Here is a 27,427-nt window from a genome sequence, read left to right on the forward strand (position 1 = left end):
CACAGTCCAAGATTTAAAAATGATTCTTTTTTACTTTGCTTTTTCTTCCTCTCACAAAACATTAAAGGATTTATATTTCAGTCTCAGCATTGAAAAAAAAAACTGAGGCATTCTGTTCAAACATAATTAATTACATTTGTATGTTCTAGAGAAAATTATTTGTCTAATTTTCTTACAAATCTGTATTTCCAAGTGTGTTAGGAAACTGTCAAAAAGCATCCTCTACATTGCAGCAAACTAAATATTTTCATAACAGCATTGTGCTGCTACTGCATGGTAGCAACTACAGTGAACTACACATTAAAAACAAACCCACTGTGGTACTGCAGTAGAAAAGTATAGTTTGTCTTTGGAACCTCAGCCAGGCATAAGGTATAAAACAAAAGGGCATTTACTATTCATTTCAATTTGTGGTAGAATTATTTAAAACAACAATTACATTTTGAAACACTCAGTTCACTTCAAGACATACTGAATCTTTTTTTTAGTCTAATCTACATACCCTTTTCAAACTCCGTATGTTCAAGAGTAAAGAAAATATGCAACTATGAGTACTTAATTTTAAGAAACAAAGCAGCATAAAAAAAGTAAGTATTCCCTGCACCCAAAAGAGTGTCTCTACCACAAACAACAATCAACACTGAGTATGTACCATGCTGCTTAGCCTTGGAAGTTCATTGCTGTTATGTGACAAGCTACAAAAGCACACCCCTGGATGAAACAGCAACAATGGAAGCAGAAATTACTAGGGGAGAGAGATCGTATTTTATGCAAGTCTAATCACTAATAAAATGGAGTTATAAAAAAAAGAACTCTGGCATTCCCCCTTTTCCTAAAGGGGTAATTATTTTTGTGCTTTACATGCAGTGAGTTTTTCCATTTCTGTTCCACTATTAGCCACAGAACTCACCCTTTCATCAGCACAGAATTCTTCTCCAAAGGAGGCTGGAAAGTTACATTGGAGAAGGGACCATAATAATAAAGGAGTAGTGAAAGATAAAAAGATGCCTAAATACATAAGATATGGGCATGTAGAATTTTTTCTTCTTTCTTAATAATGGCTACTGCTCAGACCTTGGCTGTCTTTTAACTCCAAAGTTACTCCAGACTATTTCTACAGACTGGATAGGAAGAGGGCTTCAAATTCAGGGCATTTAACCAGAGCCATACCCTCAAAGATGTGATGACTGGTCCGTAAGATACAGAAGAACTTTCTCTATCAAACCAGCAAACAATCCAAGAACCTGAGATAAACTGCCACAACCACGGTCACCTTCATGGAAGCCTTGGCTTACCAATGACACAACTATTTCCTGAAGAATCTCTGTATGGACACGTAGACACTGGTGTTATGAATATTCAGATTCATCAACTGGTCTCCTTTGTGAATAACAAGGCTGATAGAGGCCAGCACTATCATACCCAGCTCAGTCTTGTGAATGTCAGTATTTAACCCTCCTCACGTTTAACCTACTGAACGTGGGTTGCCTTCTCATCTCCTTCAAGAAAATGTGTTGCTTTCCATGTGACACAGGAGAAAACTCCACAGGCTTAGCGTGCCATTTCTTGGCAAAGCAGCAGCCTCACATAAACGAGGTCTTTAAAGAAGATGGAGGTATGAGATTAAAGGCCAGCAAGAAGCAAATGGTACATAATAATCTTCAGCTACAGCTTCAAGAAAACAGGCACGTGATACAGTGCACAGCTATGCACAATGGAATGAAGATGGTCTGTTCCCCATTAAAGGTCTAAGCAAAAAGAGAAAGATGACAAAAGAGCACGGGTTTTAAGATCAAGCCACATCTCTGGGAATTAATAACAAGGCTGAGATGAAGGAGGCAGTGTCACGCTTCATCACAGACTCTTCAGAATGCACCTACCCCTCCTCTCCTGACAGATGTCTTTATTACAGAAAGAAGAAAAGCAGCAGCAAATGAAAATCCTCCCAGCCTCCACACAGGCCTGCACAACAGGCCATAACATTTTTCTCTCCCGCAGGAGAGAAAAAGCATCAGGGAAAAATAATATGGTACACTGCAAGAGACCTGGAACCTACCATGTGCTGCCATCGGGGTAGAGGATGATAATTTTAAAAAAACATCAGGATAAAGTTGGCAATTCAGTTAAGACCCAGATTCACCTGCACTTAAAGTAGCAGTGCCAAATATAGGTGAAACTGGATGTAGAGAAGCTGGCCACACTCTGCTTAAAAAATACTGGTGAATGTGAAAAAGATTGTGACTAACTCCTACATGTGACCCTGTAAGGATGCCAAGAATGGCACAGAACAGTTAAATAATGCTGGGAGAGGATCCAAGAAGGGTATCTTAGCCTGCTTCAAAAGCTGGTAGATTGGAGAGGGAGATGTTCTGTTTGCTTGGGTTTTTGGTTTGGTTCTAGGGCTTTTTTGGAAGTATTGAAATCTATGCCCTTGTGCTGAGTTTATCAGGAAAAAACCTCATCTAAACAGTAAATATCCCTGCCATACAAGTCACTAGATGGGATGAGCTCACACAGGCCGAAATTTTAGTAAAGTTATCAAGACTACCAGTTGAGAAGTAAACGACTGTCGACAGGTACAGATCATGAAGTAGCAAACCATCCTATCCAAAGGAAACTGCACCAGCACAGGAACTTTACACCACATCTGTGGGCTGAAGAAAAGGCAAGGAGAGGTGAAAGTATATCTTCTGCTGACATGCATGGAGACACAAAGTTCCTTGGTTTCAGTAACAGAGACACTGGGAACATTTGCATGGACAAGCACAGACAGAACTACTGTACTGTAGTAAAGTCACTACAGTGCACACAAGTACCACAACACCGTATGGCTGTGAGCTGCTTATGAAACAATGCAACGTCCTACAGTTCCAAACCAAATTATTTTTTGTATCAGCTGCCAGTGGCATAAAAAAGCAAAGCCAATCAACATGAAACACACCTGTTCAAAGGTACATAATAAAACTTACCCTTTATCAGAGTATAAAATCCCCCAAAAATTCCTAATTGAGTCAGTTTCAACAGCTGTAGATTTCTCTCCCCCCCCCCCCCTTTTTAATTACTGTTTAGCAATTGGAAAGCCCCAACTGTACCTTTTCTGCCTTTTTGTCAGAGATATCTTGCTTTTCTAGAACTGCCATACTTTCCTTCAGGTTCTTCACTATGTCTGCAGGAGACTTGTGGGACTTGCCAAAAGGGAATGGCATGTTTGCGATCCACACAGTCTTCCTTCTAAAGCTCCTGCTTCACCTGGAAAAGGAAAATAAAAAAAGCACGTCAAAGATAGAAACATGAGGTCAGTATAATGACACACATGAAGATCAAGAGAGAGTAGTAAAGGTAACGTGGAATAACTATCCTTTACAGTTGAACTAGAGGTTGCCATGACAAACAAATACTTTTGTTTCTAATTCTTTTACAACACAAGACACTGAATGTAAGAACTCACGTTAAGATCATTATCTTATGCTACAGGAACAAATTAAAGAGTACATTAATTATTTCCAAAGCCACATACTGTACAAATGCCACATATTGCCAAGACTAACAAGGATAAATTATTCCAATTAATGTTGTCAAGCAAAATGCCACTTTATACTAGGTCTTTGACACACAAGTCATCATGTCCCAGTGGCTCTGCCATGACTGTCCAGGTACATGCTTTTACCCATATTCATTCCCTAACTAATGCAAAGCGGACCAAAGCCTGTGCCTTAGTGCAGGAGCTACGAGCATGATGCAGACGAGGCTACAAACAGCAGCTTATTTGTATGTCAAAACATTTGGTATGCCCTATTTTTTTCATATCAGTATTACTGTAATTTCATATCAAAACACAGTCTCACCCCCACTCACTTCATGGGAAACAAAATTTGTCACCAACAGGGACATAAATAAGGCACTTGAAAACATTAAAACCAAAGACCTGATATGTATCTTTTCGGAAAGATAAAACTTATCTTACAGAGGCAATTTTCCTTCCCTAAAAATATTTGGCTCTTGAATCCAAATACATTCACTCCTCTGTATATTTACATATATTTGCTTTTACACACATGCACATATATTCACTTCTGTGTACAAAATAGAAAATCATTACTAGTATAAATGAGTATACAAAAGCATTTGTTACTAAACACGTACACCCCCATTTAAACAATAATAAAAACTTCTTACAAGTGAGTTCCATAAAGCATGCTTCTAGAACTCTAGACAGAAAAGAACAGGAAATCCTGCACTAAAAATGCTGACAGTGCTACTTCTGCTAGACACAAAAGACAACTCAAGCTGACAGAGCAGAGATTACACTGTCATTACAAAGAAGGGCTATTACCCTGAAAGTTAGTAATTTCTATCTCGGCTCAATGTCTGTGAAGTTAGTAACAAGTCAACTATAACCACTACATGTTAAAGTTTCTTACCTAATACCATGGACTTTGAGCCTTGATTAAGATACCAGGTCATTCATCATGAACTCCAAAATGTTAATCCTGATCTTAATTAGATCGTGTTTTGATCAAGGATTAAAAATACAAGCACTCGGATCTTTAGCCAAGAAAATTTCCATAAACAGGTATTTCAGGTAACCAGTTACAGAGATCATCCCTTCACTCTTCCATGCCTGCAACTGACCTAACAGAGCTGATCAAAAGCATAAGGTAGGTACTTTTATCTGAAAGTAATCTGATTTAAAAACTATCAGCATGAATGTTGAAAGACAACCTTCCACCAGCCATTTCCATTCTTTCACGGATCATAAGGACTTTTCTGTTGCTTTTATTTTGTAGTATAGTAATTGTCTCATTATAGTAACCTATCGTTCATAGTCTGCTCAAAGAAGAGGTTGTAACACTGAAATTACAAACGCAGGACTGGTGTCCTAAGAAATAAAAAAGTGCCCAGAGGTCATTCCTTAGACAAAGGAATTCTACTCCTCTACTTTGTCACATGTAGTGTAAGAGAGACCCACCTTTAAGAAAAGCGTGACTATTCATTGTTATTTAATGAAAATGTAATGGCATTTAAAACAATGTTTAATGAAATTTTCACATGGGAATTTTTTTCTAGAAAGAGAGAGGTGTGAAAGTAAGTACAAGTTCCCCACAACATAAATGACAGACCTCGAGCATCACAGCAACATTTGGAATGTTCCCTTTATCTCTCCCTCTGATTACCACCCCTGCCAAATTAAGATGAGCCCTGAAAACAAAGCTGGATTCTTTCACACTTGCATATCATCACTGATAATAATAGCATTTAACAACTACTCAGCATATTCATTCTGGAAGATGGCTATGCCCATGTAACAGAGCAGGATTGGCTCAAAAGTTGCTGGTCTTAATTCCTTGGATTATGTGTTGAAACACAATAAAATCCATTAGGAATCAAAACAGTTCTTCAAGAGAATAAAAATATTCTATAGAATCACAAAATCTGGTATTACAGCAACATAAAAAGAAAAGAAATCAAAACCAAGAAAATTTCTCTGCACGCTCATTTTCTGGATCACGGCTATGTTACTTCTAAACTAGACGACTACGTGGATAGCACATATACCACACAGAAATATAGAAGAAGGACAAACAACTGTCCTCACAGTGTGCGCAATGTCTAGGTTTGCAAAACTTGATTTCCCTCCAGATGGTGCTCAATTTCTTCTTTAAATTAAAAATAGCCTACCACTTTGACTTATTCATGAAACCTTCCAGGTTCTGCATAAATCAGATACACCTACATGTGTACACGAGTCATATATAAGCTTTATTGTATGTACTAGCACATCTAATAGAAAACAATCAATTAATAACAGTTCACTAGCATATATTTATATTAAACAATTTTTCCCAATTCAGGTAAGTTCCTGTACGAATTTCTCACAAGCAATTTAGAAAAATCAGGAAAGACTGCCAGCACTAGTAAGAAGGAAATCCACATCCTTGATTACTGAAGGTGACATCATGCTTCAAGGTATTTCGTTTACTATATAAAATGGAATAAATGCATTGTTTCTGCTATTTCAATTTTATTACTGGAAGGAATGCAGTGGCACTGCCAGGAACATCATCTGGGGCCTCAAGACTGAAGACCCCACCAATCCTGACGCAAAACTCTGTTACTGAAGAACCTGCGCCATATCCTGAAGGAAAAAAAAAAAAAAAAGCAAGCAGGAGCAGTCCTTTGTCTCTCAGAGCTGTACTTCATGCAGCAAAGAGAACATAGACAGGCTGTTCCCTTTTCAGCCCAGCAAAACTACCCCCAGCAGCACTCTGTGCACAATAGACAATGACAACATCTGTGTGAGATCGGAAAGAACTGCAACCACCCACATCTGCAAAGCGAGAAAAAAAGGAAACAACATCAAATGACATTTTCTGTAAATAAGAACAGACCTTACATCATGTCAAATGATAACTGTTTCACATTACTAGCACCTGGTTGCCTTGCAAATTCATGATAAAATTTTGATTGTTGCTTAAGAAAGGCATCACAGGAGTCTTGACAAGTTAAACGGCAACAAGTACATGGACAGCTCTGAGCTCTGCTGGGCTGCTTTGCTTTATCTTACCTTCCCAGAAACCTCGCTGCTTTTATTCATTTGTTAAAACAGACCATGAACAATATTATACAAAACTCAGGCTTTCTTAGGCATGCTTTTTATTTCACCAATACTCAAGCATGACAAATGTAACAAAATTTAAGGCCCTCAAAGCACTGGTGTCATGGCCACATTTAGAAATCTTAAATGATGTTATAAATCCAAATGGACCGTCAAACAACAATATGGCATGCAGCCAAATACCCAGAGATTTAAGCTGAACTGACACAGAGCGACTGACACATACTCAGGCACACTGGGACATTTGGGCTTTTGTGATAACAACAGATAGTAGTCCCACTGTTTCAGATAGTATATAATTTCCAGCTCTGCCAATGCAGCATACATCCATGTGCAGTTAGCTTTATGGATAAGGCTTTACATTTTCTATTCACTGCATTGACCACACAATTGATTAATGTCCAATTTAAAACTAATGTGTCACATATATATGATTGTTTTTTTAACTAAGCAGACAACACTCAAAAGCATTTCTCTGTGATGACAGCCCTGTTGCAGAAAAAAAAAAACCAAAAACCTGCAAGAACAAATACAGAAGCATGATAAACAAATCCCTCTTAATAAATTTTAGTTCTCTAAAGAATATATTCACTAGCCTAGAGTATGCCCTCTCTTGTAATTGTTAACTTTTTCTTATTGGAAGAGGCAGAAAATGTACAACCTATGTAAGAGATGTGTGCTACAGTTTAAAACCTGATTACTTAACAGCAGAAAGGGGTTTTTTGTTGTAGGTAGCGTGTCGGGTTTTTTTAAATAAAGTATATTGTAAGATGCCTACATAACTATTTTCAAGAAAAATATTGGTACAAGTAATAGTATATTAATGCACATGACTGCAGTGACACATGCAAAGAGTTACTCCACAGACAAATTAATTACCAGCACTTAAGTCTCACAGGTGCAGGCTTTGAAAGTTAGAAAGAAGGTAAAGAAACACAAGCTGCATAAGCAAAGACACAAAAGTAAACTCAGCCTTTCTGCTTATGACATACCATGAATTACCACAACATTAAAAAGTTGCAGTTTTTCTTCTCTGCACAGAAGTATAATCCATAATCAAACTATCAAATTAATTCAAGCATTCATACTATTCCAGCTCAGGAGAGCAAACATCCACGTTTCTCCCATGCAAAATACTACCTAAATAACATACAATAAAGCCTATGTTCCCAATTTTGTGAAACAACCAGGTACAATAAACTCTATTTCTTATTCTATTGTAGGCCTCACAGTTTAATTGTACTGTATTAAGTCTTCAGCTAGATCTTGTTGCCTTGTTTACACACCAAGAGTTTCAGGTGACTGCTTCTACTAAGCTCCTAACGCAGAAAAGAGGAAGAAAAAACCCTTCAGCCACTTCCTGGCTCTAATTACATGTGTTAAAAAAATCCAAGCCTAGTGAAAAAGCACGTGGAACATCCAGTTAATGTATCCATAAGAAGAAAACTGCTAAAGATCAAAAAAAATCAACATAATAAGGCCAAATAATTAACGGTAAGGTTCCCCAAGACAAATGAGCCATCCCAATAGCTGGCCGACAACGAGGTCCCATTCCCCCTCTGCTCCCAGCACCACGCTCCTTCCCCCACTGTTACGCCAGGGCCAGCTGACCCATCCATGAGCTGATTCAACTCGCTAAGCTATCAGAAAACCAACACGTAAAAGGAAAGTAAGCAACACGTAGCGTAGGCAATGTAGAAAAAGCATCCCTTTGAAGGGCAAGTAGTTGTGAATCAGCTCCCTCACCTCATGATCTCACTGTTAAGGCACTTCATGGTAAGGCTGGAGCTGAATCAACACTTCAGTTGAACTCCATCAGTTTCTCTGAGTGGTCTGACGTCTGTCTGAATGCCCACTGTGCCGACTGAACTCACCAAAAGGGCAGAAGACAAACCCAAATGGGGGGGGGGACACCAACAAAGATTTCTGAGAGGTTCTTAAGACAAACCACAGTTGAAGGCACTCTCAGCTGTGAGCCAGCACCAGCCCAGGAAAGGGAGGAGGACAGGAGAGGAGAGGGCTGGGGCAGGCAGGAGGGAAGGGCACACCACCTCCTCCTCCAGGTAGAGGGAGGCTGCCAACCTCTATCCTGAAACCATATCATGTGGCGATTACATTCAACAGCGTTAATGACACACAGGAGATTGACTCAAGCAAATACAGTTAAATAAGTTAATGAGTCTACAAAGGCAAAATATCTAGATTCACAATAAACAGTTGGGTCTATTCTGTATACAGATTTTTAATTGACAATTTATCAGTCTATCACTGACGAAACATGCTGCATCTTGCTAAGGAGAGGCATGTTTGTATTAAAAATACAACACAGTGAGCGCGTGTTTGTCCTGATAGAACTCATTTCCCCTCAGAACCTGTTCTTTTGTTGTATGGCTCTTGGATTAACAAGGATCATTAAGTCAGTCCTGAAAACAATAACGTAAATCAGTTTTCATCAGGTCTTATTGCTACAAGTGGCCATTAGTTCAGCTAGAATTCACCACTGTGAAGTCTGGTTGGAATGATAAAACCAGAAATAGATCAAGAAATTATGCATTTTTCAAAGCACTGCCTCACTCTCAGACATGCCCAGCATCCAGAAGGAAGACTGACAGCCATTCCTTTGATCCAAGAACCAGTTTTTATGCAAGCTACCATGCTCATTGGGAAAAGAATATACAAGTACTTCAAAGCCAGAAACAGACACAATATTAGCTATGCAGCCCTCTCGTACAAGATTATAGAATTTTACTGGTTATCAGAGTATTTAGCCAGACTTAAGTTACTGACTGTACTTTCTGTAAGTACCATTAGCGAGAAGAGCAGCAGCTGCCCTGTGCTGCACCAGGGCACGTGCAGCAGCTGGCACAGCAGGACAGCAGCCAGGTGCCACTCTGAAGCATCCGAAGTATCACTGCAAGCTCATCCCTGCAAATTCCTGGCCACAGCACGTCTTCCTGAAAGGCCTTACCACTTCTAATTGCAGAAGTGTAGTTGACCGAAGGCAGCATCCATCATTTCCTTTGGTATATTTGAGTACTCACATTCATCGTTAAAACATTCTTCTACATTTTTCACATGCCATTGTCCACTACATCTTTCAGTATCCTCATTCTGGTTATGTGGTTTCCCAAAAGATTAAACAATTTTCTAGAGCCTCATCATTGTAACAAAGTCATTTTTCATTTTTCTTTTTGATATGCTAAACAAACAGAAACATGACAGCCTCTGATCCAAAATACCTGTCTAAATAGTACAGTTTATTAACGCAACCTAACATGCAAAACCTTCCTATCATGGAGGAAATGAGACTGATAAAGAGCAGAAGCCACACCTCAATCTATTTCAGGGCTCCAGCATGAACTATTTAGTATAACCATGGCTTAACCTGCATAAGCATGCCATGAACAGAATGGCTATGGCTGTAAATGGTAATTACTGGCACTACCAGCTGGCAAAATTTAAGAGTATACTCCAGCTCTAAGGCATTTTTGCTATCCTCTAAATACATCTGCACAACATAACTTTAAAACATGAATAGAACTGCATCAATTGTCTCATAAGTAAAACTTTTGACATACTAAACAACTAAAGCAATCAATGATCTGTTTGGATCTGTTGCAATATTTTGTGATGACCATAATTTATACATTTAAGTTTTCTTGAAAGAGAGGCATGTTCATCTCGTAGCTGGCACGTCCCACCCACCACTGAAAACTAGCATCTTCCTTAAAATTCACTATTAACTTGTTCTATCAAGTCTGCAGCACACAAAAGCTTTAATCTGATTCAAAAGCAGTTTCACAACTCTGCATCACAGAATTATTTGCGATGTGACCCACTTAAAGATTAAAATGGAAAAAAAAAAGTCCCCATCTAAGAATGATAACTTAATTCAGAGAAAAATGAAATCATGAAGGAAAAATTCTTTGCTGTAACACGGATGAACAATTAGGTAAATAAAAAAGATCAATTCAATGGATTCAGAAAAAAGGAAAATTGGAAAATGCATTTCTATGTAAAAATGAAATACACCATATGAGATAGCTTTCCATATTCTGAAAATTTCAAAGCAATTAAGTCCCCAGCAGTTCGCAGCCCTGCGTGTTCCTTCAGCACCAAGAGCCAGCTTATTCCTTTCATTAAGCAGGCTTCTCTCTTGCCAATTACTTTACTGATCCTTCTTCCTCTTCAAGAGCCTACTTCTCCAGCAGACACCTGCACCATGCTGGGGAAAAAGAAGGGCAGCTACTGCCATTAAACTCCACTAGCTCACTCCAGCCTCCTAAAACTACATTACACTTTGCGACTTGTACGTTATTTTATTCATGGCAGTTTAACACACAGCTACAGGACTTTTGCAGAAACTGAAGTAGAAATTGGTTTTCAATAAGGCTGCTGCATTTAAAGGACTTCAGAGATCCAGCATAAGCACAAAAACTTGTTAATACTAATGCTTAGTATCTGAGATCCCAATGCTTAGTATCTGAGATCTCCATGTTCAAGGAAATCTTATGACTCAGCTTCTTTCCCTGGTGTACGGTTCAGAGTTACCCCACCCATTCATTTCCCCACAAACCTTACTGCTATATTGCAATATGGTATACAGACAAGCATGTAAAATGCCTCACCCATTCCTTGGTAAATATTAAAAAAAAAAATAATCACAAGTTTTACTCCAAAAAGTGACTAGTATCTTTAACACACTGCACACAAAAAAAGAACTTACTTCAAGCTTTCAGAAAAGTTGTCAGATGGTATGCCCACTTCTGTCCAGGTTAAAGCTCAAATAATTTTCTCATAACCTGGCATTACAGTCGATCCCCTGTTGGCTCAGATGCCTTTACTGCATCATCACAAAACCCAGAATATTTGTTACATGACAAAAAACACTGCAATTATGTACGTGCCACTCTACCCACCCTTGGAAGCAAAAATGCAAAGCGAAAGAGTCTCCTTTGTAACTATTTCTATTCCTTAATATATATTATTTCCATTCCTTTCCATAGGTTTTTGCTTTGCCTCAGATTTCTGATATACATCTAAGGGTTAATTTTGAGAGTGAAGAAAGGCAAAAGGAGAGGCAGAAAGTACAGTGCAGTTTTATCTCTGACTTCATTTCACATAGTGCAATATGGTCTACAGTTAACATGTCCCAATAACTAAGACGGCTGTATGACTACCAGAAACCACCCAGGTGAAGCACAGGAAACCCCACTAGCACCACATCAGCATTTAGTTTTTAACCAGAAAGCCGGTGCAATGGACACAGGAAAAATAGATTATCTAAAACATTAATTAATTACGTAAGAAAGGAGGATGAGAATCATAAGTACTAGCACAAGATAGGAAGAGAAATACATGTGTGCTTTTGGGGCATTTTGTTTTGAAGAGAACTTGAGAACAATTAAACTGCAAGAATGGTCCTGGGATTGTTCCAGGTGCAATCCTCTAAGGTGCAATTTTCTTTAGAGAATATTCCTTCAATAAAGCAAAAACTATACTCCCTAAAGCCAGTCTCTAGAAGCACAAGTAACAAAGCCGGGGGAAAAAAATTCAAAATTAATAAAGGATTTACCCAAATATAGTTTCAATAAGAACTGTGTTTTAGTATTACTTTAAAAAATAATGTTAAAAACACCAACATTTTTCCCATGGTTCCTTACTTCCTTTGGAGACTGAATTCCATGACCTGCTAGAAATTTCTAATCTTCAACTTAAGTTTATCTAAGTTCAACACATCATAGCTCTTCATCTAAATTATCTGAAGAACAACAGATCTTTAACAAACATAACCTACAAAGGAACAAGATCACTTAAGGGACAACAACATTAAAGCATGAAGTTAATGGGCTGTTAAACAATGATCCCAATGTAGCTCAGAACATGCTAAAAATACTGACTTAAGGACCGGGAAGATCTATCAAGGAGCATCCATCTTCCCTAACTGATCACTACTGGCCACTGCCATAGGCAGAATATAACAAACTACACCAGTCTCTACACTGTTAAGGCTTCCTCTCCAAAATAATCAATTTGGGAGCCCACAATTAAAGACTATTTATGTTAGACTACTGTACAACTCACCTCAGTCCCACCAGCCCTTTAGAAACTAGCTGAGATGACACTCAATCAAGCATAGCTTCATGTCTCTGGGTTTACTTTTGTACGTTAGCTTGACATAACTAGGGCAGAAATCCAAAACCAACAAGGTACAGCAAGCTGCCTTGCAAAAAGATGTCGAGTCAATTGGCCAAACTTCTGAGACCATGGACAACTCCTCAATTCTGCCATTTTTACCTCTATTGAGAGATCTCACTGGCGTGACACAAAGATTAAAATGTGAATTATTCTGAGATCAACTCTCACAACCCAAGCTGATTCTTGCTACATGAAACCAAGAGAACTTGGCACATTATTCAATGATTATATATCTCCTCTGCAAAAGGGAGTTCCTGACAAATAACCTATGTGAGTTATGTATTGAGTCATGGAGAAAGCAGGAGAGGGCAATCAATAAACGACTCAGAATCATGACCCCACCATTACTGTGAATCCTTTCCTTCTAGTTCATTACATCCTCATTCAGCAAAAGGAAAGAGTTGTTCAGTTAATTTTTTCCTTAAATTATCTCTTATCTAGTACTAGGAGCTGATGTACAGGCAATATCTGAGCTGATCCATAAGGTCATTATCCATTTGACAAATTTGCTTTCTGTCAAACTATTTTTTGCCATGGTCCCTAGCACTTAAAACACAGTTTTGATGACAATACAAGGTGTTTATTGACACAGATCTGTTGGTAAATCCTACTAGTTGCAGATACAGCTTGTATTAGTAAAAAACACAACCTCTGATCATGATAATTGCAACTGTGTTAGGGCTTTCCTTGTGTAAGTATCTTTTTAAGAGTGCTCTTTCCTTCACACTGCCAACCAACATCGGTATCACCATAAATCAATTTTCCCACACTAGCTGTGTGGAGGTATCTTTTAGCATGGAACTTTCACCCAGCTTATCCTCAGATGAAAATGCCTGCTTCCTCCTGACTACACTGCACCAAGGACAATGTGGCAGACAGGAAAACAGCACAGAGCAGCAAAATCACAGGCTAGCCAGGAGAAACTTCTCTTTTTTCCCTAAATACTAAAGATTAAGAATTAGTTTCCTGGGTATCACTTAAAACAGAAAAAAAAAAAATCAATACACATTATAGGCTAGAACACATCCACGATATTCAGATGTACATCTCATTGCTACCAAGACACCAGTGTGTTTGTAAGAAATGACCTTATGAAAAGCAGCTGGCTGAAATTTAGCCTAAACAAAACCATCACAGGTTTAAGAAAGAGAAAATGCATTGATAATATTATCTCCCTTTTCAATGAAATCTAGAACTCATTTCTGAATTGATGATCAAACTGTGTGCCATGATAATAAAAAACAAACAAGCAAACAAAACAAAAGGATAATTTACTTCATTCTCCCAAGAAAAGAACCAGCCACAGTCATACAGAAATTCCACATAAATAATTTCAAGATCACAATATATCTAAAGTGGTTGTAAAAAAAGTGTCCTTTACCCAGTTCCCTCAAGCCACCTCTGTTTCTCCTGCCAGCTCACATGTTTGGTCTAAATCTTCAAAGTCACTAATGGATTCGATTTCTGATACATAAACCACATTGCACCTGGACTGCCAAGACAGGTGTGTTCCTTTGAGGCAAGGCAGATCACAGAGCACAGAAAGATATATTTAAGGACAGAGATGATGCATACCAGGGTTAGGAGAAGTATCCATGACACAGACCTTCAGAAGAGATGAGGCAAGAGCCAGAACTTTTAACACCATGCCATTGTATTTTCCTTTTGTAGCAAGTATTTTGAGGCAGAGGGAGAGAAGTTTCACCTTAACCCTGAACTCCATGCTATAAAATGCTCTGCAGCATAGGAATCAAGAAGGGGCAATGATCTAGATTGCCCCCAAAATATGTCCAAGCTCTTGCCATGCCAACCTAAGAGTCCTTCCGATGACTCACAAGATGACAGCCCAAAGATCCAAGACGCAGCAGGACACATCAGCATACACACTGTGAAAAGCCAGATATTCCTCAAAAAACCACACGAACGTCCTGTTCCCTCCTGACACCACCCGAGAGCTCCAGTTACTGAAAGTTACTTGGATATTAAACGGAAACATAACAGAAACAACATGCCAGATGCCTGTGGTGATCCATCATATATACACACACGCTACATCTGGCTTTCGCTTCTGGGGACACTGAAGTTACCTTTCCAGGTAGACTCCACCATGGCAAGCGAACGTCTCTGCTTCCATCAGAGTAACAAATACAAGAAAACAACCACCTTGGGACAGGCAGGTAGAAGGTCCTTATAAAAAGTTAAATGTTAAACTTTATTCCAGCCAAAACTCAGAGCAAAATACCTTACAGTTCCTGCTTGCTAGAACTAAGACAAGCTGCCCAGAGGTTTCAAAAAGCATTTTTGCATTTAAAAAAAGAGGACCAGGGGGAATACCACAGCAGAAAGGTACCTTTCCAAAATGAAGACTTCCCAACTGATTTTACTTCAAAGCAGCAAGCAATAGCTGTTGTAGACTGATTCTCCAAGGCAGAACAGTCCAGAGGGTTCGCAAAATAGAACTAAAACCAGCACTGTTGATATTTTCTATATAGGAGTTGGTATCTCTCCTGCAACACACCTAGTGGTCCACAAACCAAAAATGTTTAAGCACTACCAGTCTGGAGACAGCAAGTAAAAAATGAGGTTTGTAACAAGAAGCAACAAATATTAGGCCAACTAACACAGTGGAAAAACTGAAGCATCTCCGAGGGACAGAGTTCCCTTATTTCATCTGCTAAGAAGAGTTAGACTGGAAAAAGGAACTATCAAATTGTTTTGCAATACTAAAATAAGAGCTCTCAACCTTCCTCTAATGCAATTACTGCGTAACACCACCAAGAGAAACCTGAACACAACTAGACAAAGTTATCATCTCTACAAGTTTACCCAAAGAATGATAACACATCATCTCTGTAACTACTGAAAAAATAATTCCAAAGGACAGCAGATCTTCCAAAGAGCTGACACCAAGTGCAGGTGGAAATGCTGATACTTATACTCCCACATTGACTATTATTTCAGCTATGTTGGCATCTTGTCAATCCCTTCTCTTCCTTAGGGCTATGTGGAAAAAAAAAAAAAGAAAACCAACCTTTAAAACTATCAATTGGTGCACCAGCTTAACAGTAATTTTATTTAAATAAGGGATTATAAAAATTACTTTGATAGGAGTTTACAACAGCGTAATGACATTGCTTTCTACGCCACCAAGAGGCTTCAATCAAACAATCTAATGCTCCAGAAATAAAAATTTGCAGCTATCAGAATTCACAGCCTTGGTAAACTCTGAAGTTTTTCAAAAGCTTTATTTGTTTCAAAAGAAAAAAAATCTTTCCTGTGCTAAAAGACGTGCTCTAATTACGAAGGCGAGCAAAAAAAAAAATCATAATTCTCCAAAACATTTTCTATATTGTAGTTCTTTTTTTCAACAACAAATGTAATCAATATATTAGGAAAATGCTAAACTTAAGAAAGAGTGGATAAGGTTATGCTTTCAAGACTCTGGTTTAAAAATATAACCTAAGGTTTGACTACAGTTAAAATGTACTATTGGTTATAAATTCTGTAAGATAATTTGCAATGGTAATTTTAAAATTTCTGAAAATAAAAAAAATGTATGCTGTGACAATTTCAGAATCTGATGAACTGTTCATTAAATAAAGAAGTAAATCAAGTGACTTTACAGAATTCAGGTATCTATTAAAATAATTTTTTTTCACTACTAAGTCGAACAAGATTTAAATAAGCAATGTGACAGACTATACTTCATTGTTTTTCATACTATCCAGATCTCCCTTTTAGCTCCTAAAATATAGATTTTAATTTTCCCATTCACAATCATTTTAAAATTATAGTTTAGCTTGGTTATCTAATTTAGGGACTTGATGAAAGGCCAGATTTTCTCAGTTTTGGTATAAATCTGAGGCATGAATCCACAACACTGCAAGTTAGAATACCACAATAAACAGAAGTGAAAAGTTGTAGAAACTTCTGCTGTACTTACTAAGACTTTTCAAGGCTTGTAACTAATTCTGAAAGTTAAAAATAACCCATTTAGAGGAAAGATTCTGTATGTCTGGCCAACAATCCTTCTCCTTGTTCACTAAAGAGCTCAAGAACGGCTAATTCTGAAGCACAGATTTGACATTTCTTCCTAGATTTGATACTGTTAAGTCCTCAACCTGCGTAATACATGAGAGGCGACTGCCAATGCCAGAGGGAGAGCAGAACTACGCTTCAGATTCCACCCCAACAACTTGACTGTAGCAATACTGAGACCTCATCCAGTGCAATTCCTAAGGGAAGCAAAAAGCCTTGCATGGTTAGTCTCAAAGGAAAAAATGTAATCCATGTTTTGTTGGATGTATACACTATAAATCTATGCTTCTATGGCTGTTAAAATACTTATTTATACATACGCACACACACATATATAAGTTCCCAAACAAGAATGAAAATTCTCTGAACAAATTTCATTTCTCTTTTAAGATAGATAAAATGTATATATACAGGTAGGAAGGAACAACTACAATCACCAGTTAGAAAGCTGGGGCTTAGGGGCTGTTTGGTTTTTTCCAAGTTAAAGGAATGAAAAAACCAGACATGCAATTCTTTCACAGAATTTAAAACTTCAATACATTCATAAGTTTGTCATCACACACAATGCCCTGAAGTATTTGTGACTGTTATTGAAAATATTCCATAATCCTGAAATAAAGAGGCTGTCTTGGATCCAAGGCCATTAACCCTCACCATAACACATGGTGTAAGAGTAACACCAGTCAGACTGCACAGCTATGCCAGGACTCTGCCCAAAATGCTCTGTGAATGGATGCAGTTCCTAACAGAGAAACTGTTTACTCCAGCTCCACCCTGTTTCAGAGTTAGCAAGAGTTTAAATATTGCTCAATGTCAATTATAGATGTAAAACGGAACTATGTTAGTCCATACTGATGAGTCAATATACTGCTTTTCTTAGAGATTACAAATCAAAACAATCACGTCCAGACCGGCACTTGTTTAGAAAACTTACAGTATTTTCAAGAAGCTTCCTTCATTGTCAATCATTATCCATGAAATCCATGGAAAAAGACTACTTTACCTGGTCACTGGAGCTGGTGTTTGCTTTCAGACTGTATCTTAAGACAAGCTGAATTTCTCATGTTCAAGTATCAAGGTCCTCAAGTCCAACACCCATCTAACATTTCAAGATTTAAGGTTTTCTAATTACCTGGGTTATTTTAGTCTTCCTCAACTGTACTTTTTTTCAGAGAGACCTTCATTCATTCCACTGACAAGCTATACCAGACTACAAAAAAGACCAAATTTTCCATAGGAACTTTTCCTTATTTGATTTTGAAGTTTGTAAAGCATGCAACAAGGCAGACGACAGCAAAATCAGGTCCCTCAGACAAGATTCTCAAGTACTGCCCCGGACAGCAGAATTCTACCCTGAATCTTCCATCATTAGGCACCCATACCCAAGTGCCTAACATGTGGTCACTACTTAAGTATCCATCCTCTCCTGGGAGCCCAAAATGAGATTCTGAGACTAACGGCTAATACCATGGCAGCAGTTCAGGTGCCTGAATGACAAATGCCACTGCAAATGGACTAGAACAGCACAGCTGGTCTCCAACTAACCCTTCAGAGTATCACAAACCTCCTACCTGTCTTGGGCAGATGCCTTGGAGCATCTAAAATAATACTAGGTATCTATGTTTAGGCAACTGAATCTCACATCGCACACAGATGCCACTGGAAGAAAAGCTTTGGAAGTGTAAGCTCTCAAGTGCTCCACCAGACAACACACACAATGTCGCGCACTCAAACACAGGAGAAAATTCTCTGTGCTTAAGCATCGTGACCTGAAAAAAAAGGGGGAGACTCACCACGCTGCCGAAGAATACTGTGAAATGTACTTTCACTAGTATCTCCGAACCAATGAAAAACACAAAGGCTTGAATCCTCCTGTCTTCAGAGAATTGAGTTTTATGCAATAAAGCAAAAGACCAAATACTAGAGTGTAACTAAACAAGTACATGCAAAGGATGCCCCTTCACTGAGCGTTCTCTTGTGCACTGACGAAACAAAAGGTCCTGCTGAGAAAGACCTGAAAACAATCACGTAATCAAACTTTTTGTACCAAATCAGTATAAGAAAAGTGAGGTTCTGAATATTTTTTGAGAAATTAATTTTGCTTTCTGAACATTTTTCTAATATAGTACTGAGCATATACAAAGTCTTTATCAAGAACTGTGCCTCAACTCTCTCCTACTAAGTATCTCTTTAAATTCCACCGTAAAGTTTCTCCATCACTACCAATCTCCAGTCAGAAGAAACTTAGGACTTGAATAGCAGGTGTTACAAGTTAGAAGAACGATGCATTCATAACCTGTGTGGGAGAGACTTCGCAGTGCTCACCTGTGTTACACTCTGTGCACGTCTGTATCGCTAAGGTCTCATTTAGGCAGAATAAAATCCCCTACATTTTCTTTTCTAAAACCTTACTTCTCTGTGAACAAACTTTTTTTTTCCCTTTTTGTCTACACACGGTATTCAATAGTCAAAATGTTATACACTGGTTAATTTTATAAACCATTACAATGCATCAGGCAAAAAAAAAAAATATCTTTTTACATCAATATCATCTGCCAAAGCAGTATAGGGCATACTTCACACTAACAGTCAAAATAAAATATAATGACCCAAGTAACTTTTGCCTCATTTCTACAACTGTAGCAAAAACTCTTGAAACTGCTTACCCAGAGGAAGAGATCAGAGACTCCATTGCAGCAGGATGCTCTGAACACGTGCTATCAGCACACACATCTACCATGCCATAGAAGATGCTACTCATAATTCAATGTCTACAGATTATTTTTTTAAAAGCACTCTCCTCAGCAGATGAGCTGGGAAACTGGCATGGCTCTGAATGAATACTTGAAAAAAAGGGATCCATCCATGGCAAGCCTTCCCAGGTGAGCTCTTGGCCAGAACAGTAAAGAGAAAAACAACAGTCAGCTTCTGCCTGGCAAAATCCAAAGCAGCACCAGACAGAAGAGCTGGCTGGTGAGACGGAGAGGCCTTCCACAACTGTCTGTTCAGCAGGCTTTCCTCCTATTTCTGTGCACTAGCATGTTTTCCTTAGAAGTCAGTAAATAAAACAATAAAAACTTTTCAGAAAGGTATTTCTTCAGCCGTCAGCTGTTTGCCTGGGCACCTCTAGCAGCCAGAAAAAGACTACGCGTTCCACATTTCTAGGAACGCCTCTCAATTTTAACACAGATAACTTCAAAGGAGTTAAGACATTTCGCACACACAATGACTGAATGTCTCTCAATCACACATATTCAACTCCCTGAGAAACTGACATATTAATTCAATTTAATTTATAGCTAAGTTCTATTTTAGCTATTTTTAAGTATCACATTTCGAATCTTGCAGGGTTTGCAGTTAAACTTTTAGTTACATTCTTTTAATAAGAAAAATGAATTTGTTATCAATACAAATTGGGGGGGGGGAACCAACAAAACACAACAGGGGAAGAATCAAAAGCAGCACACAGCAATTTTTCACTGACGCAGCCATTTCACTGTGAAACACTTGATAGTACACCTGAACATTTTAAAATAACTCGAAGTAGGAATTACTAAATAACTTCATCCAGAGATGTTTCTGAACTTAGAAAAACATGTTACACTAATACTACAGTTCTGTACTAATTATAACTTCTCAATTTTTGAACTGTCTTGCTATATTTAACTTTTTAAGCAATGAATTCTCTGAGTGTTTGAAGGGGAGGAAAAAATTACAGAGCAAATAGATCTTTAGAAAGGAATTAGGTATTTTATTAGAAGTAGCAGATTTTCAATAAACAGAAAGATTAGCTACAAGATTCAGCAATTTCCCCCAGAATTTTACACCCTTGTGGACAGGCTTAAAATTTGCTTCCTTTCAGCACATTCGAAGTCCACGGTCAGGAACTTTTTATAGTGTCTTTTGACTATGTGAAGTATTAGCTAGAATACTCAAAACAAGGGAGTTAAAAAGCAAATTGCAGTTGTCTATTTAAACCTAAGCAATTTACTTTCTAAATTAACGTTGTCTGAAAAAAAACAGACCATGAAGGCTGCTGAGGAATGACCACAGTTATTCCTGTAAACAGACAGTATTTTGGCTGCTTCCAGTTTGGATCAAACCTGAATTTAATCCTTTATAAAGAGTATTTAAATAGGGGCAAACGAACGTGCCATTTTATCATAAGGTAGAATAACAAAAGCACATAAATCTGCTCAGGCTAAAGACAGACCAAACTCACATGACACCGTTTTAAGCCTTAGGTGCTCCTGAAGCATGCATTTAAAAGCCTAGCTCAAGTCCGTTAAAATAATTCAAGACAGCCTCATCTTCTAATTTGACCTTTGTGTTTGCACTTGGGGGGGGGGGTGGGGGGGGGGTGGGGGGTGGGGAAGGATCTCAGCATAAAGTTTCACCTTCTAACTGAAGACATTCAGTTTCCTTCTGGCTCACACCTCTACATCCTATGCTGCAAGAAGCACAATATTGAGAGAAAATATGGGGAAAGAGAGAGCTCAGACGGAAGGGAATGAGACCTGAACTTGCAAACAATTCAGACTAATAAACACTCTAAATTAGACAAAAAATAGAAGAAGTAGCATTTTAGAAGTTCTCCTGTTAGAACAGCACAATCTTGAGCACCAATAGCAAAAGGATTTTTTTCGTCTTGCTTGAGGTTTATCTACAGCTACAAAAATACTGTTACAGTGAACGCTATGACTTAGGATTACTGAACAACTAAAAATGTTTTTGTCCAATGTGATAAATATCTGGCTTCAACTTGCAGCTTAAGAGGAAGTGGTAAAAGTGCACATAGCCCACTGTTTCCTTACCAGCAACTGCTAAATTTACAAGACTTCAACTGCACGACGTAGAAAATAAGATATTCGAAATTCAACTCATTTTTGCTTTGCACGTTATTCACGTAAATAGCTGCAGGCTGTTGTGGTACTGTTAATTTTGAAGGAGCAGATGAGTCAAATCTTATTTTTGATAGAAAGCTGCAAGATGCCTCCAATTAGACAGAGGTAATCAGACTTTAATAGCTGCTCTTGTAATTAAACCATATCATAAAGTGTCAAAAGATCAGAAAGGCAGGGCAAGAAGGGAATTCAAAAGGTCATCTATGCTGCTTCCTGCCCCCTGCTTCAAACCAGCATCAAGTATTACAGCACCATTCCAAAACCCTACATGCAGTACAAAAAAAAAAAAAAGAAAACATTTTAGCAAGTGTCTAAAGACTCTAAGCGCATTACAGAGATTATCAAAGCTTTCAGAAAGATTTTACACAAAAATTAAGGCTGCAAACATCTCATTAAAAAAAACCTGCAAAAACTCAATACAGAATTGATTTAGAAGGGAGGACACTGATCACTAATTCTAACACTCACAAAAATGCCATAAAAAAACCCCTAGAAAGTGTAGCATATACAGCACAACATTAAGGTCTCATTTGACTACCAATCATTAATTAGAGACTAACACATTAGCTTCCACGATAGAATGCAAAATATATACCATTCTCTCCTGAATAAATGTTTCATTAAAGCAATCAAGGAATTCCAAGAGGTGGAGTTTTCTTAATATTATCACACCCCACTGGGAATACACGTTTGTCTGTACTTGATAATACCCAAAGAGCATAACTATCTCTTAAAGACATATTGTCACAAAGTATTACTTAACTGACACTTTTATTTAGAATTCATAATTTTAGAGATATATGTATTTATACAAATAAAGGTGATTGTTTTATAATTCTCCATCTATAACCGTGCACCAACTGCCTGCTGAATGCATCAAAGTTTCAGAACTCTGCAACAGCGTAAAGAAGAGTATGCAATTAATGCTATCAGTATTTAGAAATATTCAGCAGCATGTTAGCCCATACATACAAACTTACATTACAAGACCTTTACTCAGCTCGCTCCCAGTGCCAGAAGACACAATTCTCCTCTGGTACTAAGGTACTTCTTCCATCTGAGCAAGGAAAGTCCCCAACAACACGTATATTACACTACCATCGAGATTACAGTTTAAACACAAGGAAATTTAAGCCAAGCGTATACTAGTTGGTTGACTGAATAGTTTCTCGCATCACAAGACAACCATGAAGCTAATTGTAAAATACAATATTCTTACAACAGCGAGTCCACGACAGACAGAGTCCTACCATGACACAGTGCCATGGGGCATTATGCCACTCTTACAGATCAAATAAGCTGCCAATTCGCACACAACAAATGAAAAAAAGAAATTGTTATTTCTGACCCCGAAACCGGTACCATGCTTATTCTAATCCACAGAATATTTCTTGGCTTTTTTTTCTCTGCAAAGGCACCTGCCGCATCAACAAGTATTAGGTAATAGTTATTAACTAAAGGTACGCAGCATTTTAAATAGTAAAAATGTATTGTTTAAAAGTTTAGATGCCAAGGCACAAGCTCTGGCTGTTAAATTTCCTCTGACAGCATACGATTTCACGAGCTCTTCACGTTAAAAAGGAAGACGCGTTTCCTGATGATGAACTATGCTGCTGAAAGGAAAACACAGGGCCTTGAATTAAAGTTTCTGACAGGTAAGTTTAAAAAAAAAAAACCAAACCAACCCAAACACACACACACATAAAACTTTACAATATTTTGATGCTAATCCAATTTCATTTCTGATCTACATTTAAACTGTCCTTCCAAGCATTGTTACTTGCCTCACTGAAACTAAAGAGCCTAGGTCATGTAATTTAATCTTTGACTCATCATGCAAAGTAAATCACACCATTCTCATAAGACAGCATACAGGTTTTCAATAAATCCTATGCACCTAGGTGACTGCTTAACAAAAATTACGTTTTCTTTAAAAAATAATTAACATTCCAAAAGGAAAGAAAATTACCGAATACACGCTAGTTTCAATACTAGTAGTATTTCACTGAATTGTAGGGGGGAAAAAAAAACAAAGAGAAAACTTTCTCCTTCTATGGAACACAGAGATCACGCTGCGTTAGCTTTCTACGGGGTAGTCTGCGAAAAAATTAGGATCTTACCAGCCCTCACGTACAGTTATTTCTGCACAGAGGCCTGTTACGACTACAAACACAAGTAACAATTGTAGGAAGAGGCCTTAGACCTGGACACTGAGAGGACTGTGTGAGTTAGTGCCTGCTCTGCACCTCCACTCCATTCATGTGATAAGGGACATAACAAAGAAGAGATTTTAACCGCGGGCTCCCCGGACCGACAGGCTCGCTCAGGGGAGGGCTGCCCCTCCCGCCCTTTGCCCGGGCAGAGCGTTCCCCCCCCCGCCCACCTCAGGAGGTGCGGGGCAGCAGCGGCTGCCTCCCGCCCCAGCCGCGGCTCCGTTTCTGCGGGCTGAGGTAAACCCTGCGCAGTTTTGCGTATTAGTTCGTTACCCAGGAACGGCATTTGAGGAACTTGGGGATAAAAGGCGCTGCCGCACCAGCGAAACACAGAGGCTGGCCCGTACCCTTCCTCCCCTTCAGATTGCGCCCGGCGCTGACACACAGACGTACAGAAACACACGCACACCCCCCCAAAGGGCACAGCTCCCCCGGTGAAGTCAGTACCAGCCGGGAACTGCCCCCCTGCCCAGGCCGCCAGCGAGCCCCGGGGAGGCAGCGCCGCCTCCGAGGCCAATCTGGCCGGCAGGACTCGGCCGGTCCCTCCCCAGCACCGGCCGTCGCTGAGCGGGGAGACGCGGCCGGAAAGCGGCGGGCGCCGGCCGGGCCAGGCCACGGTCCCCGGCGGCCTCCACGGCCCGCGGGGCACGGCCCGGCCCTGCCCTGCCCTGCCCCGAGCGGCCGCTCCGCACGCACCGGCCGCGGCGCCGCCTCCCGGCCCGACCCGGCCCCGCAACCGAGGGGCAGCGGCGGACAATGCGCGTCGGGCCCGGCGGCCTTAGCCCCCCCCCCCCCCCCCCGCTCACCGCCCGCCACACCGGGCCTGGGCCCGACCCTCCGCCGGCCTCCCCCCCCATCCCCCCCGCCGCGTCGCCTCGGTACCTCGGTGCGGAGAGCGGCCTGGCGCCTCCTCGGCGGCGTGTCCGGCGGGGCCTGCCCCTGGCGGCCCGACCGCCCCGGCTCCGGCGAGCTGGCGGCGCGGCTCCGGCGGCTGCAGGCAGAGGCGCGGCGCGGCCCCGGCTCGCCCGGCCCCCTCCCCCCCCCCCGCCCCGCGCTCTGCTGCGTCGCAGCGGCCCTTCCCTCGCCCGGCGGCGGAGCGCGGCGGCGGCGGGCGGCGGCGGCGGCGGGCGGCGGAGCGCGGCGACGCTTCCGCCCGCCGCCGCCCCCTGCCGGCGCGGAGGACCGAGGGCGGCGCCCACGCAGGACCCGCGCAGCGGCCGCGGGAACGGGAGCGCGCGGGAGCCCCGTGCCCGCCCCGCGAGTGGGGGCGCTGGGGCCGCTCCGCCCGCCGCCGGCAGCTGACGGGGCCTACGTCACGGGGCACCTGCCGCGCCATCGGCCCCGCCGTCAGGTGCTCTTCGGCCTCACCAGTCAGTACCGTGCCCGAGATCACCTCCCGTTATGCAGTTCCCGGTGTTTATTACTCCTTTTATTCGTTGTTACTCTTTAGTGATATTCTTTTCGCTATTATTATTACATTTTATCCTTTCTCGTTTGTATTTATTATTTATTAGTTTATGATTTTTATTATTCCCCCCCCCCTCGCCCCAACTTCCATCAGACCCGTGCGCACCCTCTGCCCTGTCAGAACGACGTTCCTCCGCGTCGCGAACCTGGGCCTCGGCTGCTCTGGGGCGCGGGGCTCTGACGCGCCGCCGTGCCTTGGACTCCCGACTGCAGCTGGCCCCACGCGTCAGGGTGCCACGGAATTACAGTCCAAAGGTTTTCCGTTAGTTCCCATCGTGGCGTGGAAGGGCGTGGGGCTGTTTCTCTGTCCCTGGCAGGTAATATCCGTGTATTACTCTCGCCACGACCGATGCGGATTAGCCTGCATCAAAAAAATCCCCACATCTCTCGCGGCAAAGATCAAGTCGATATCGTCCGTTAGTGCACTCTAATACACAGCATCGTTTATAAAGCAGAAAAATACATTTTTATGGAACAAATCATGAATTTCTTACAAGCCATGAGGTGAAACCTTGCCCCCGCGGGTCTGACGCGTTACTGCCGTGCAGCAGCGTGGGACTCGCTGGCCTGGTTTCCCGAAACGTCCTTAAGCTCCTCTCGCTCCGCTGCGCTGTACAGCTCCAGCTGACAGCTTCTGTCTTCAGCTTCTTTCTAATGACGTGTCTCCCCATCCCTTCCCTGCGCTTCCCCGTCGCATCGCTGGGGAGGGTTTGGGTCGGGCTTCTCAATGCCGTAATTTTTTCCTGCAGCAGCATGTTGCTGCTCCGAACTTCACGTGTCGCGGCTGCCTCGCCTGCCGTACAGAAAGCAAGCGGCGCCGGGTGGGCAGAGCTGCCTCCTGCGGCCCCACGGGCTCCCGCCGGGACGCCGCGCCGGACGCGGCAGCTCTTGCTGGGTGGCCTGGGGAGGGTGGCACGGAGGGGCTGAAGCTCCTCTCGCCGAGGCTGTACTCGCGGCTGAGTGAGCTCGTATTACAGAGTGAGAATTTACTCTCGCCACGGTGAGGTGACTGGGTGGGTGAAAAGCAAAAGCAACTTCTGTGGCGATACCTGAAATAGCGCAATGGGGTTTCCGCGGGCTCCTGGACCTACACACCCCCCTGGGGACTGCAGGGTCTCCTCTCTGCCCCCACGCCTGGTGGGCATCCGCTTCCCCTGAGCGGGAAGTTTACCAAATTAAAAAAAACCCCGAACATAAGCAAAAATAGTTTTCATACCCAGAGGACAAACAGATCCCCAGCTGTCTGCGAAAACCCAGCGGTCCAGCGGTGCTGGGCTGGCACGCCCAAGCAGCGTGCTCGGCCATCGTGCTGCCCCGTGGGTGGCGTTTCTGGATGTATAGCCCATGGACTCTGCGCCAGCCGTGTCTTTTAGCAGCCTGGCGGCAACCTGCAGTATTTCACAGTCCAACTTCTCGTCCCTGTGAGATGGATTTTCACTTCTGGAACCTTTGCACAGCTCTGCCTGCAACTTCCCTGCGCAAGGACCCCCTGCTCTCCTCCGGTTTCCCACCCTGGTAGCTCCTTGGGCTCGCCTGCGACGTGCTGCAGGAAACAACTCCTAACAGCAGCAGAAAAGAGATTCCCGGTGCCGTCCCCAGCGTGGAAAGATCTCACAGAACACGTGAAATGCTCGGCCAACATGTCTTCTTGAATTAGCCTGCTTAGTCAGCTGCGTGCTACAGCTTGGGCGCAGAAAAATGTTCTGACCACGCTTGCCTCCGTCCCTGCGCCTGACAGCACGGGAGCGCAGAGGAATTTGCGCCGGGCGGCGTGGGTGCTGGGCAGCTGCGCCAGCGCTGGTTCGCTGGGGATGCTTCCCCGACCGGTCGTGGGACAGGACGTGGGAGTATAAGCAACTATATATATATACACACACACACACACATATACATTTTTTTATATATACATATATATTTATATATACTTGCTTGTATCCCCCAAATGTTTACTTGCTCTTATATAAAAATATAAAAGCTGAAGCAGCTCTGGA

The 27,427-nt window shown here is 41.3% G+C and overlaps 1 protein-coding gene across 2 annotated transcripts in view; it reads right to left on the reverse strand.

The window, feature by feature from the left end:
* The window catches only part of CAB39 (calcium binding protein 39), a 42,806-nt gene extending 17,816 nt beyond the window's left edge, over positions 1–24,990 (reverse strand). The window contains exons 1-2 of one of the 2 annotated variants that reach the window (XM_075760934.1): positions 24,852–24,990; positions 3,093–3,249 (exon numbers count right to left, since the gene is read on the reverse strand). In XM_075760934.1, the coding sequence (XP_075617049.1) occupies positions 3,093–3,206 (114 nt within the window). In that variant the 5' untranslated portion in view covers positions 3,207–3,249; positions 24,852–24,990. Of the gene's footprint in view, positions 1–3,092; positions 3,250–24,416; positions 24,560–24,851 lie in introns of those variants that run through there. The other variant, XM_075760935.1, reaches the window with a different exon arrangement.
* Positions 24,991–27,427: the final 2,437 nt, after the last annotated feature.

This window comes from Balearica regulorum, chromosome 9, assembly GCF_011004875.1.
Source record: "Balearica regulorum gibbericeps isolate bBalReg1 chromosome 9, bBalReg1.pri, whole genome shotgun sequence".
In the NCBI taxonomy this organism is placed as follows: domain Eukaryota; kingdom Metazoa; phylum Chordata; class Aves; order Gruiformes; family Gruidae; genus Balearica; species Balearica regulorum.